The following is a 12,973-nucleotide window of genomic DNA, read 5'->3' on the forward strand; positions in this document are numbered from 1 at the left end:
GGCCAGCATTTATCGCCCATCCCTAACTGCCCTTGAGAAGGTGGTGGTGAGCTGCCTTCTTGAACTGCTGCAATCCACGTGGTGCAGGTACACCCACAGTGCTGTTAGGGAGGGAGTTCCAGGATTTTGACCCAGCAACTGTGAAAGAACGGTGATATATTTCCAAGTCAGGATGGTGAGTGACATGGAGGGGAACTTCCAGGTGGTGGAGTTCCCATGTATCTGCTGCCCTTCCCTTCTAGATGACAGTGGTCATGGGTTTGGAAAGTGCTGTCTAAGGTGCCTTGGTGAGTTCCTGCAGTGCATCTTGAATATGGTACACATTGTTGTCACTGTGTGTCGGTGGTGGAGGGAGTGAATGTTTGTGGATGTGGTGCCAATCAAGCAGGCTGCTGTGTCAAGCTTCTTGAGTGTTGTTGGACCTGCACTCATCCAGGCAAGTGGGGCATATTCCATCACATTCCTGACTTGTGCCTTGTAGATGGTGGACAGGATTTGGGGAGTGAGGAGGTGAGTTACTCATCGTAGGATTCCTAGCCTCCCAACTGCGCTGTAGCCACAGTATTTATATGGCTAGTCTGGCTCAGTTTCTGGTCAATGGTAACTCCCAAGATGTTGATAGTGGGGAATTCAGTGATGGTGATGCCATTGAATGTGAAGGGGCGATGGTTAGATTCCCTCTTGTTAGAGATGGTCATTGCCTGGCACTTGTATGGCACAAATATTACTTGCCACTTGTCAGCCTAAGCCTGGGTATTGTCCAGTTCTTGCTACATTTGGACATGGACTGAGTCATCGTGAATGGTGCTGAATATTGTGCAATCATCAGCAAAACATCCCCACATCTGACCTTATGATGGAAAGAAGGTCATTGATGAAGCAGCTGAAGATCGTTGGGCCAAGGACACTACCCTGAGGAACTCCTGCAGTGATGCCCTGGAATTAAGATGATTGACCTTCAACAACCGCAACCAACTTTCCTTTGTGCTAGGTATGACTCTAACCAGCAGAGAGTTTTCTCCCTGACTCCCATTGATTCCAGTTTTGCTAGGGCTCCTTGATGCCACACTTGGTCAAATGCTGCACTGATATCAAGGGCAGTCACTCTCACCTCAATATCTGGAGTTCAGCTCTTTTGTCCATGTTTGAACCAAGACTGTAATGAGGTCAGAAGCTGAGTGGCCCTGGCGGAACCCAACTAAGCATCAGTGAGCAGGTTATTGCTAAGCAAGTGCCATTTCATAATACTGTTAATGACCCCTTCCATTACTTTACAGATGGTAGACAGATGACTGATGGGGCCGTAATTGGCTGGGTTGGGTTTGTCCTGCTTTTCAAGTACAGGGCATACCTGGGCAATTTTCCACATAGCCAGGTAGGTGCAGTGTTGTAGCTGTACTGGAACAACACGGCTTTGGACGCAGCAGTTCTGGAGCATAAGGCTTCAGTATTATTGCCGGAATGTTGTCACGGTCCGTAGTCTTTGCAGTATCTAGTGCCTTCAGCCATTTCTTGATATCACGTGGAGTGAATTGAATTGGCTGAAGACTTGCATCTGTGATGCTGGGGACCTCCAGAGGAGGCCAAGATGGATCACCCACTCAACACTTCTGGCTGAAGATTGTTGCAAATGCTTCAGCCTTATGGTGTTGCCTGATACCATTGGCCTTGTCCCAGGTGTGTCCTGCACTGTGGGACTTTGACTATTCCCTGGTGTTGTCCTGTATCACAGCTCTTGGCCCTTCCTTGGTGATGTTTTGTTCCAGGACTTTGATCATTTTACTGGTAGTGTTTTGCAATCTAGGCACTTCTTCAGTGGTGCCTTGCACTTTTGGAACCTGGCCCTTTCCCTGACTGTGTCCAGTACCATTTTGATTTGCCCCCTCTGCCCTGGGGGCACTGACCCTTCCCTTGGGCCTACACTGCAGGCTGTGTCCCTTTCACTGTAACATCCTGCGCCATTTATCTTGACCTATCCCTGCTGATTTCCAGAATTTTTAGGCCCTTCCTCTTGGCCTTCATTGGTTTCTCAATAAAAAATGATTCAGTCTGTTTAGCCAAGGACTCACTGCTGAGGCAATCAGGAATACACAGTCTGAAACAGTAAATGCTGACGCTGGCCAGACACCAAACACAACCTTTGTTAAGTCCACATTCAAATTTCTTTCTTCCAATCTGTTTCTTTCTTCTTGGTAGATTGGTGAAAGTCAAGAATTTCGCAGAGGTGGTGCTGATAGCAGGCAGGTGATTAATGAATCTTGTTAATAACAGTGAGTGGATGATCAACGGATATTGTCAATGATAATGGGTGTTTGATGAATCTTTTTAATGACAATGAGTGGGTGATCAATAAATCTTGTTAATGATACTGAGTGTGAATGTAATTAACAATAGTGATTAATCCATTTTCTTACTGAAAGTGGGTGATTAATGAATCTCATTAACGTAAGTGGGAAGATTATTGATGAACCTCGCTAATGATAGTGAGTGGATGATGTGAACTGTTCTGACTGTGGCCCATACCTGTTGATCAGTGTCTCTGCAGACTGTACAAACTGCTGCATCTCGCTCATCTCCTCCTCTGTGAGGAACTCCATGGACTGCTGAGAGCTCAGGCGAGGCCGAGTCATCTGCCTCAGAGAATCTCCTTTACGTTTGTCTTCCCAGGACTTCAAAGTGCTTTCGAATGCCTGAGGAGGAGGATGACAATGCGTGAAGAATCCACAGATAGAAGTTGAACCCTTTCAGGGTTTCCTCTGCACATTTCTCAGAATCCAAGAAACCATAGGACCGAAGATTCTAGTTGCTAGTCACTTAAATGAAGCTACTCAATTTATTCCAACCTTCCTGCCCTTTCTTCATTTCCTTTTCAATTCTTCTTTTACAAATACTTATCCAATTCCTTTTTAAATGATGTTCTAGTCTTTGCTTCAATGGCTCCTTGCGGTAAAACATTCCACTTTCTAATAGCTCTCCACGTGAAAACACTTAATCAAATTTCCTCCTTTATCCTTCTAACGATTACCCTCAAGCTATGGACAGGAAGATGGGGAAGCCATTCTGCCCTTCCAGCCTTTTCCACCATTCAGTTAGATCATGTCTCACCTGTATCACAACCTTCTTTACCAACTTTACTCCAAATTTCTTGATTCATTTACCCAACAGAAATCCATCAATCTCAGCAACCCTGTTCCCTTTGCATGTTTTTAAATTCATGTGATGGGATATCTGACACTCAACTAATACCAGAACCATAGCCTAATGATGGCCTCTACCAGTCCAACCTCAATTTTCTGTTCAGTACTCCTGTGTGTAAAGCCCTGAATCCTATTTGCCTAGTTTTGTCCTTTTCTACTTGCATTCTCACTAGGGTTGCCAACCTTCCAGGATTTGAACAAAAACAGAATTACCTGGAAAAACTCAGCAGGTCTGGCAGCATTGGCGGAGAAGAAAAGAGTTGACGTTTCGAGTCCTCATGACCCTTCAACAGAACCGTTCTGTTGAAGAGTCATGAGGACTTGAAACGTCAACTCTTCTCTTCTCCGCCAATGCTGCCAGCCCTGCTGAGTTTTTCCAGGTAATTCTGTTTTTGTTTTGGATTTCCAGCATCTGTAGTTTTTTGTTTTATTCCAGGTCTTGACCTGGATTCTCCAAGAATTGAAGGTTAATCCCGTAATAGCTCCATTTCCTGACCATTCCTGTATTCATGTTTATAGAAAAACCAGATTAAAGCAGGCTTTTTTACCCCAACTCCATATTGTCCACATGTGTGATTTTGTCAGTAAACATATTACAGTCTGGCAACACGAGTGGGATTGTGGATTCCTTTACTGAAAGATGTTGGGGATTGAGCGAGTTTCCAGCTAACCAACCAAGGGAATTGAGAGTGTCTTAGCTTGAGAAAAGGCTTAAAATCTTGCCTAAGAAAACATGTGGTTGTACAACTGAATGGGCTGACTTTCTAAGATGGTAGCGCCTATGGGTGTTATCAGGCGGCTGGGGGAGTACACGACAGTGTCTTTCGGTGCCTCCATGCAGTGGCTAGAGATATTTTTCACCACTAATAACCTCAAAAATCCTGGCAATCTAGCTACCAACCAGGCAATGTGGAAAAGGAAAAGGATGATATTTTTGACTGACACTGGCCCAGAAGTGTATTTTTTTCCTTTATTCTTTCAAGGGATGCAGGTGATACTGGCAAGGCCAGCATTTCCTCCCCAGCCCTAATTGCCCTCAAACTGAATGGCTTGCTGGACCATTTCAGAGGGCAGTTAAAAACCAACAACGTTACTGTGGATTTAGAAATGCATGTTAGCTAGACTAGGTAAGGATGGCAGATTTCCTTCCCTAACGGACATTAGTGAACCAAATGGGTTTTTATGACAATCAATGATAGTTTCATGGTTACCATGGTTACTAAATTAATTTTCCAGTTTTTTTTTATTGAATTCAACGTCCACCAGTTGCCTTGATGGGATTTGAACCCATGAGCTCAATGCTTTAGCTCGAGCCACTGGATTACTAGTCCAGTAAAATTACCACTATGCCACCATCACCCAAAATTCTTGAGAGACTCAAAGCCAAAAGACACACTGCTGACAAACATTTTGATTAAGCCTTGAGCAGCACTACAATTCCATGCTCTTGGAGATTGCAAGAAGTTATCCTTTTTCAAAAAAGGAATTAGCTGCTCAATGAGAACATTAGGGAGTTTTTGTGACCTTGAAAGAACTGTCAATTCATTGCCATTTTGGAGACCATTCAAGAAAGTGTTGTGTGACAGATTTGCTTGCAGCTTAAAAAAAATGAATGCATTGGCAGTAAGTTTGTCAAACAGAATTATCCATGGACAAGGCAGAATGTGACACGAGACAAGTTAGAGTTAACAACTGTCAGCCATTCGCTGAGGTAAATAAGCTGCAGATGATTAAGCAGAGGGACCCAATGATGGGAATTGATAGCAGAAATGGCATAACAAAGTCCTGTTACCAGTGCTTAGAATTAGGGCACATAATTGTCCATTTGGGAAGGCAGCATGCTGCAAGAAGCAAGGTCATCTTGCTAAGGCATGTCACAGGAGGTAATGGAGAGAAGGTAGAGCAAGAACTGAAAAGGCTTGAGACTGAGAGTATTATCTCTAAGGTAAAACAGAGTAATTACTCTATTCCCATAGTCGTAGTACCAAAGTCAGATGGTTGTGTAAGAATCCGTAGGAATTATAAAGTAACTATAAATCACTCAATGTTTTGCCAAACATGGGAGATCTGTTCACAATATTGTCAGGGGGCCAGATTCTTTCAAAATTAATCTGACAACTGCCTATCTGCAACTTGAGTTAGATGATGGGTCACATTTGACTATTGTAACACACATGGGTCTGTTTCAGCTTCATAGGCTGCCATTTGATGCTTCTTCAGACACCTGAATTTTCCAAGAGGTGAGAACCAAGTTTTGCAAGGAACTCAAGGAGTAGGGTGGTATATGGATGGCATACGTATCTCAGCTGCAAACAGGCAGACCAATGATGACAGAATGAAAAAGGTGCTCCAACATTTGGAAAAGCATGGAATTCAGGTAAAGGCACAAAAACGTGGAATGTTTCAAAACTCTTTAGAACATTTAGGTCACAGGTTAGACAAAGATGGGTTACATCTTACCAAGAGTAAGATTCAAGCAATAAGAAAGGCACCACACTCATAATATCTCGGAGCTCGGATATTTTGGGCTTAATGAATTACTACGGTAAATTCATACCAAATTTGGCAACCTTATTGCATCCAATGAATGAAGGGTATTCAGTAGAATTGAATGAAAAAGTGTGGCAAGGCATTCAATTTGTGTAAAAGTCAACTTGCAGTGGGTACACATAGCTTTGCAACAATGAGTTGACCAGCTAGTGTGTGGCAGAGGCTACACATAGATTTTACAGGATTAGAAGGGCAACAGCTATTCATTGTGATAGATAGCCAAAGTGGGTTGAATTGAACAGCAACTAGCAAAAAAACTCTTGATATTTTGCGTAGTTTGTTTGCTGCTTATGGGTTCCCAGAGGAAATTGAGTCCAACAATGGACCTGACAAGAATGAACAGTGTAAAATACATTAGAGTTCCACCATATCATCCTGCTTCTCATGGACCGTACAGTACAAATTGTTAAATGTGAAATTGCTGGGTGCAAATCTGAAGAAAAATCAATTATCATTGAATCACAAGCTGGGGAATGTCTTATTTATTTCTTGTAATACACCTCATACCACTACAGCAGAACATCATTGTTTTTTAAAGACAGCCTAGAATGAGGTTCTCATCGCTGACGCCACATTTAGCACAGTTAGGGGAAGAAAAAACAATCCAGCCGGAAAGAGAGTCAGGATAAGGGTAGAGTGAGAGGAAGAAGTTTGAAGTTGAACCAGAAGATTAAGGAAAGACCAGCATCACAAGTGGCTCAAGTGGCTACCAGGAAGTGTTGTGAAAACAAGTGGACCTCGAACAGCAAGATGTTTGGTCATGGAAAGGTTAGGCTTGCACATATAGATCATGTTTTACCTTCAGAGGATCATGAAAAAGAAGGAAGTGGGAAGAATCAGATGAGTCTGATAGTTTGGATATGAGTCGAGTGTTGGAAAAGGATATATCCCGTTAGGAACAAGAAGCCAGTAGATTTGATTTTATTTGTAAATAATGTACAACAAAGAAATGTATTAAGATTGCTTGAAAATTTAAAATATTGTTCACGTTGCATGGGTGTTTTAAAAAACCGCAATAAGTGAGTTATACACTGAAAATATTGGACTGTAAAGAGGGAAGAGTATAATAGTGCATCTTGTGACAATTAGTGTATTCACGTGTGCAGAAAAACCAGATTAAACTAGGCTCTTTTACACAACTTTGCATGAGTGACCATGAAAAAACATCAAAGATATTGAAAATCTCTCAGGCACCCCTGAGAGAAATTTTGGAGAAACATTATGAGGGTATTCCAGAAATTGTTGCTTTTTCATTTCCTTTGGACACTTTTGTTTATTAGATATAAATGGATTTCAGATGGAGATATTATATTGTTATATTGGCCTGGATCTTCCACGAAGGCACAATCACCATGGGACTGCCACCCCAGCCATGCTTTTCTGCACTCGACACTGCTCCGCATTTCTGGCAGGATCTTCCGAACCCTTCTTGTCCAAAAACTTGGAGCACAGCGTCCATCAGAGAACATTCTGTGGTAGCACAGAATTGCGGTGTAGTGTGGGGTAGGGGTGGAGAGAGTGGGCGTGATCCCTTTTTACATAACTTTAATTTTAAGTGTCCGGTGTGAATGTTAATGAATGGGTGAATGGATGAATGTTTGTTAATGGGCAGGATGGTAGGTAGTTAGCTGGGTGAGTATGTGGGTAAGTGGGTAGGGTGGGTGAGGTAAGTGGGTAAGATAGGTGAGGTGGGTAGGGAAGATAGGGTTGGTGAGTGGGTAGGGTGGGTGAGGTAAATGGGTAGGCTAGGTGAGGTAAGTGGGTAGGTTGGCAAGTTGGTGAGGTGGTAGGTGGGTGAGATGGTAAATGAGTGGAGTAGTAGGTGGGTGGGCATGATAGGTGGGTGGGGTGGTAGGTGACTGAGGTGGGTGAGATTGGTAGTTGGGTGATGTGGGTGAGATGGTTAGGTGGTTAGGAGTAAGGGGTAGGTGGGTCAGGGTGTAGTCAGGTCAGGTTGGGGGGGCAGTAAATTCGGGGGCTAATTAAGACGGGTCAAGTGTTCAAGGGTGTTCGGGAGTGGTAGTCAGGTCACATCGACTCAGGACAGTTAGTTGGGTCAGGTCGGAGGTGTAGTCAGGCTGTCAGTGGGGTTGGGGGTAATTAGGGTTTGAGGAGGGAGTTGAGGGGTCAAAGTGACTGACTGTCAGTTGTGAGGTTACTCAGGAGTTAGATGAGTTTTTCCTGTCTAATATTTCCTGGTAACTATCCAGCTAAGTAAAACGGAACTGTCCGTGTCTATGACTTTAATACTGGAGTCAGAGGGCAGAATTTTGCCGTCGGCGAGCAGGAGCAGGACCTGCTCACTGACATGTAAAATGACATGGGATGATGTCAGGGGGAACCCCCAATGTCATCCTGCCCCATTTAAATTTTCAGGAAGGCGGGGGCACAGCCAAATCAGCTGTGGGACCGCTGACCTGTCAATGACTAATTTAGGCCATTGACAGATTCATTTAAACAATTAAAGGACCTGCCTGTCCAACCTTAAGGTTGGCGGGCAGGCTGGGAGCCCAGCCGGGCAATAGGAAAAACATGAAACCTCATCCATCAGTGGGATGAGGTTTCATGTCGGGATTTTAAAAGTTTAATAAAGTTTTAGTGTAATTTATGAACATGTCCCCACCTCGTGTGACATTGTCACATGAGGGGGTTATGTTAAGGATTATTTCTTTTCTATTTTTAACATGTTTAAAACTGTCAGTGATCTCCCTGAGGCAGCACTTAGCCTCAGGGAGATGTGCACTCTTTTATGAGCATGCACAAAAGAGCACACTCTCACTTTTGGGGAATCCCCCCCGCCCGCACAGGTAGCGCATAGCACTTCCCACCGGACGACACATTGGGTGGGCCTTCATTGGCCTGCCCATGTAAAATGGCGACGGGGCCCGCTTTTCTGGCAAGGATTGGCTCACCGCCCGCTGGAGATTGGGTCAGGCCCGCCCGCCCGGCCCACAGAAAATTCTGCCCAGAGACTTTTGCGGAGGTTCCTGAGGAGCAGGGGAATTGCACATCAGAAGTATAAACTGTGGGGCCCCAACGTGCATCTTGGGTCACACAGCCAGCCTCTGACAATCTGTGCAATTATTTCAAAATGATTTAGGAGCTATATTTTCAAGCGCAGGTATACATGTAGATCTAGAGTGCCACATCAGTCACTACTTCATTACAGTCAGTGCAGCAGAGCCTCACATGGAGTGATTTGGATAAAAGGCCCATTATTTGTGTTTAAAAGTGTGATCACCTTGAATTTCTAGGAACCAGAAGACATAATGAGGGTAAAGGTAATTTCTACTTACAGTGAAGAATCACCGACTCAAGTAGTGAATCTTTTGTTCAGTTCCCTTTGGCTTGGGAAGGCAGTGCACCATGAGGATGAATAAGAATATAAGAAATCGGAGCGGGAATAGGCCAGTTGACCCTTTAATGCATTCTACAAGACCATGACTGATTTCTTAGCTCCACTCCATCTTCCTGCCCTATGCCCATTTCCTTTGATTCCCTTAGGGATATGTGGATAGGATGGATGCATCAGGTGACCAATGGCAGAAGGGTAGGGGTGGGGTGGTTAGAGGTCACGTGATGAAATAACCCAGAATACATCCAACCAAAGTTGGTAACACTAATTTCCACCTTAAAAAACAGTGTATCTCCAACCTAAGAGCTCACTGTCCATTCACTCCATTAAGAACCTTACTGGTTAAGTAGACTTTCTTTGATTGTTCTTTCTCTACATTGCTCTGCAACTACATCCAATTATAACTCAAGGTTACATGAAGACGAACTATAAAATAGCATTCATTAATGACCTCTGAACTCATTTCTAAAGAATGGTAATCTAGGATTAGTGGCTTGACTCTATTCAAGGCTTTACCCACCTCACTGTCATACTTTGGCAGAAATCCCATTCATGTACACACCCGGAAAGATCCCCGTCACCAGCAACACTCTCCAGTTTATCAGAAGGCTGGTCACATGGGTGAAAACAGGAGGAAAGGCATTGTTGAACACTTACCCTGTCCCTTGTTAACATTTGGGCCCTATTCTTATGCTGGATCTTGATAATTCCTGGAGGTTGGATCCAGGCTTCACCATCCACCTGAACTGGGACACCCTCATCTCCGCTGATGGTGATCTTAACCGTGCGACACTGCAACAACACACAGCAGGAAACGCTAAACAAACATTCATCTTCATAACTGACAAAGCAAAACATACGTGAGCTCATACCTGGCTCGTAAGTACAGCTATTTAGTTATATCCCCTCCGCCTGCTCTTTCCTTATAGCCAAGAAAATGATTCCTTTTCTGAAGCATTTCTTAATTCTCTTTTAAAAGTTACTATTAAACCTGTTTCCACCGTCCTTTCAGATAGCAAATTCCAGATCATGGCAACTCTGTAAAAATAATTCCCCTCATCCCACCCTTAGTTCTTTTGCCAATTGTATTAGATTTGAGTCCTCTGGTTACCAACCCTCCTGCCACTGGAAACAGTTTCTCTCTATTTACTCATTATATTTCATAATTTTGAGGTAAATACAGAAAACAGGAACAACAAACATGGGAATGAGGAGTAGGCCATTCAGCCCCTTGAGCCTACTTGCTATTCAATAAGATCATGGCTGGTCAGATTGTGCCCTTAATGCCACTACCCTACATACCCTCTATACCCTTTGATTCCCTTGTTCAAGAATCTACCTAGCTCTGCCTTAAAAATATTCAATGCCCCTGTCTCTACTGCTCTCTGGGGAAGAGAGTTCCGAAGATTCACGGCCCTGTGAGAGAAAAAAAAAAATTCTCCTCATCTCCGTCTTAAATGGGTGACCCCTTATTTTTAAACTATGTCCCCTAGTTTTAGTCTCTCCCACAAAGGGAAACATCCTTTCAGCATCCACCCTGTCAAGCTTATATGTTTCCATAAGATCAAAATGAGTAACCATAGATATAGTCTTGCTAGATTAGATTGCCCATTGACATTAAGCAGGTTAAAAGAGATTGAATAACACAAATTAGAAAATTCAGTGCCCTGTAACACACAACATTCTGTTGTATGAACATCATCCGGGGAAATTCATCTGGTCTGTTACTTCCAAGCATTTCAAAATTCTCCAAACTCAACATGCAAAAGAATGAATTATATTCCCAGACAATCAAAGAAAGAAAGGTGAATCTACAATGAGTTCAACATCAAATTTTGAGTATACAATAACCACCACCTATGCACACAGTTCATTTCTTGGTGCCTGAGGAAGATGTGATTCATCTAATAATTCAAATGAAACAATTTAAGCAGCTCCAGCAGCTTGGGAAAAGCTCAAACAAACTTCCAATCAATGGGAGTAGGATGTAATGAAAGTGGGTTGGCAAAATAAACACATTACAAAACATTTCAAACAAAGCTCCACAGCATCTACACTCATATCTACATTCTCCAACTGCTACACACTCAAGGTCCTTACAGCACAGGACTCAAGTGTACTATACTGCCTAGCATAGTATACCCCATATTGCATCTGTTCTTCCAGAATCACCTCTGCTTTCACATAACAACGCCAGATAGATGTCAGTCTTGGTTCAGCTGGTAGCACTCTCAACTCTCAGTCAGAAGGTTGTGTGTTCAAGGCCCACTCAAAGACTTGAGTACAAAACTCAAGGCTGACACTCCAGTGCTGTACTGATGGAGTGATGCATTGTCGGAACTGCCAATTCTTGGGTAAGATGTTAAACTGAGCTCCTGTCTGCCTTTCAAGTGGACATAAATTATCTCCTGACACTAGTCAAAGCATAGCAGGAGAGTTAACCTCACTGCCTTTACCAATATTTATCACTCAATCAAAATCACAAAAAATGATGATCTGGTAATTATCATATTGCTGTTTGTGGGACCAACACTTCAAAAGTACTAAATTGGTTGTAAAGCACTTTGGAATGCGTGTAGCAGTGAATGGCACTACATAAATATAAATTTTATGTTTCTCTGTTCCCCCAGTCGCACCTGTGCTATCCCATAATTCTGTGCATTCTCCCATATTCACCCACGCTATCCCATATCAGGCATTCTCCCAGACTTACCTATGCTATCCATAATACTGTGTATTCTCCCAGACTCACCTGTGCTATCCCATGATACCATGCATTCTCCCAGACTCACCTGTGCTATCCCAAAATACCATGTGTTCTCCCAGACTCACCTGTGCTATCCGGTGATACTGTAGATTAATGACCCTGGAAACAGCCATTTGGATACTCCCAAACACTGCCACCACCTCCAGCTTCTTGTCATCGAAGGAAGGTGCTCCATAATTCTAGAACAACAATTAATGGTTACTGGAATGCCTGGTTGGGCTCAACAACCAATGCCTGGAACAACTGCAGCACATTCATTACATGATGCCCATTTCATGTCCATTTGAACCATTCTGTGTTCTTTGATTCCCCCAGCTCAGTGTGTCAACAATGCCTGACCCGGTGCCAATGAGGCAACGAGCAAATCGCAATCGCGATCCCAGGATTTTTAACTGATGTTTTTGGGCTGCAATATTCTGTGAAAATTGCAATCCTTAACCATGGTATTAGGCTGTCAGAGAAAGATCACACAACATTTAAGGCACTGCATGTTGGAGATACATTTGAAAAAAAATACATTTCATTGGTGCTGCACTTGTTAAGATATCTTTGCATTGTTCAGTGTTACAAGCAGTCCTGTTTGATGCAGGCATCACTGACAGTGTCATCACAGGCACTGCGACTGCATGTGTGGTGTCTGTGTCCCCTGCAGTCACAGCAAACACAGCCAATGTGAAAACTCCCTCGCTAATTAGTTCTAATGTCTATGTGCAATAGACAGTAATGCCCTTGTGCTAGTATACACAATGCACAGTGATGAAGGTTAATGTTTGTGTATAGTATCCACTAGTGTTCATATGCAGTGTACTCTAATACCATTGTATGTGATACATCAATGACCACACAGTGTACAGAGATACTCACATCATTTTCCTTTGTTCCACCCCAGAAATTGATCCCACCAGCATAACTGGGTATGTTGAGCACTGCGAGCCCCTGGAGACTGGGGAGTGAGATGGACACTCCGTCACACTGTAACACAAAAAGATAGAGACATTTGTGAGAATGCTTAGCTGCAGCCCATTCATTATGCAGGACAGGATTTTCAGCTCGGTGTGCAGGCGCGCGCCCAACACACCAGAATGCGAAATAGCGCGTGATGAC

The 12,973-nt window shown here is 43.4% G+C and overlaps 1 protein-coding gene across 9 annotated transcripts in view; it reads right to left on the reverse strand.

The window, feature by feature from the left end:
* The window catches only part of si:dkey-172j4.3 (diacylglycerol kinase eta), a 312,005-nt gene that overhangs the window by 26,277 nt on the left and 272,755 nt on the right, over positions 1–12,973 (reverse strand). For all 9 annotated transcript variants that reach the window (XM_041195265.1, XM_041195267.1, XM_041195273.1 and 6 more), the window contains 4 exons: positions 12,734–12,841; positions 11,935–12,048; positions 9,760–9,894; positions 2,524–2,690 (listed from right to left, as the gene is read on the reverse strand). In XM_041195265.1, the coding sequence (XP_041051199.1) occupies positions 2,524–2,690; positions 9,760–9,894; positions 11,935–12,048; positions 12,734–12,841 (524 nt within the window). The remainder of the gene's footprint in view (positions 1–2,523; positions 2,691–9,759; positions 9,895–11,934; positions 12,049–12,733; positions 12,842–12,973) is intronic.

Source organism: Carcharodon carcharias, chromosome 9 (genome assembly GCF_017639515.1).
Source record: "Carcharodon carcharias isolate sCarCar2 chromosome 9, sCarCar2.pri, whole genome shotgun sequence".
NCBI lineage: Eukaryota > Metazoa > Chordata > Chondrichthyes > Lamniformes > Lamnidae > Carcharodon > Carcharodon carcharias.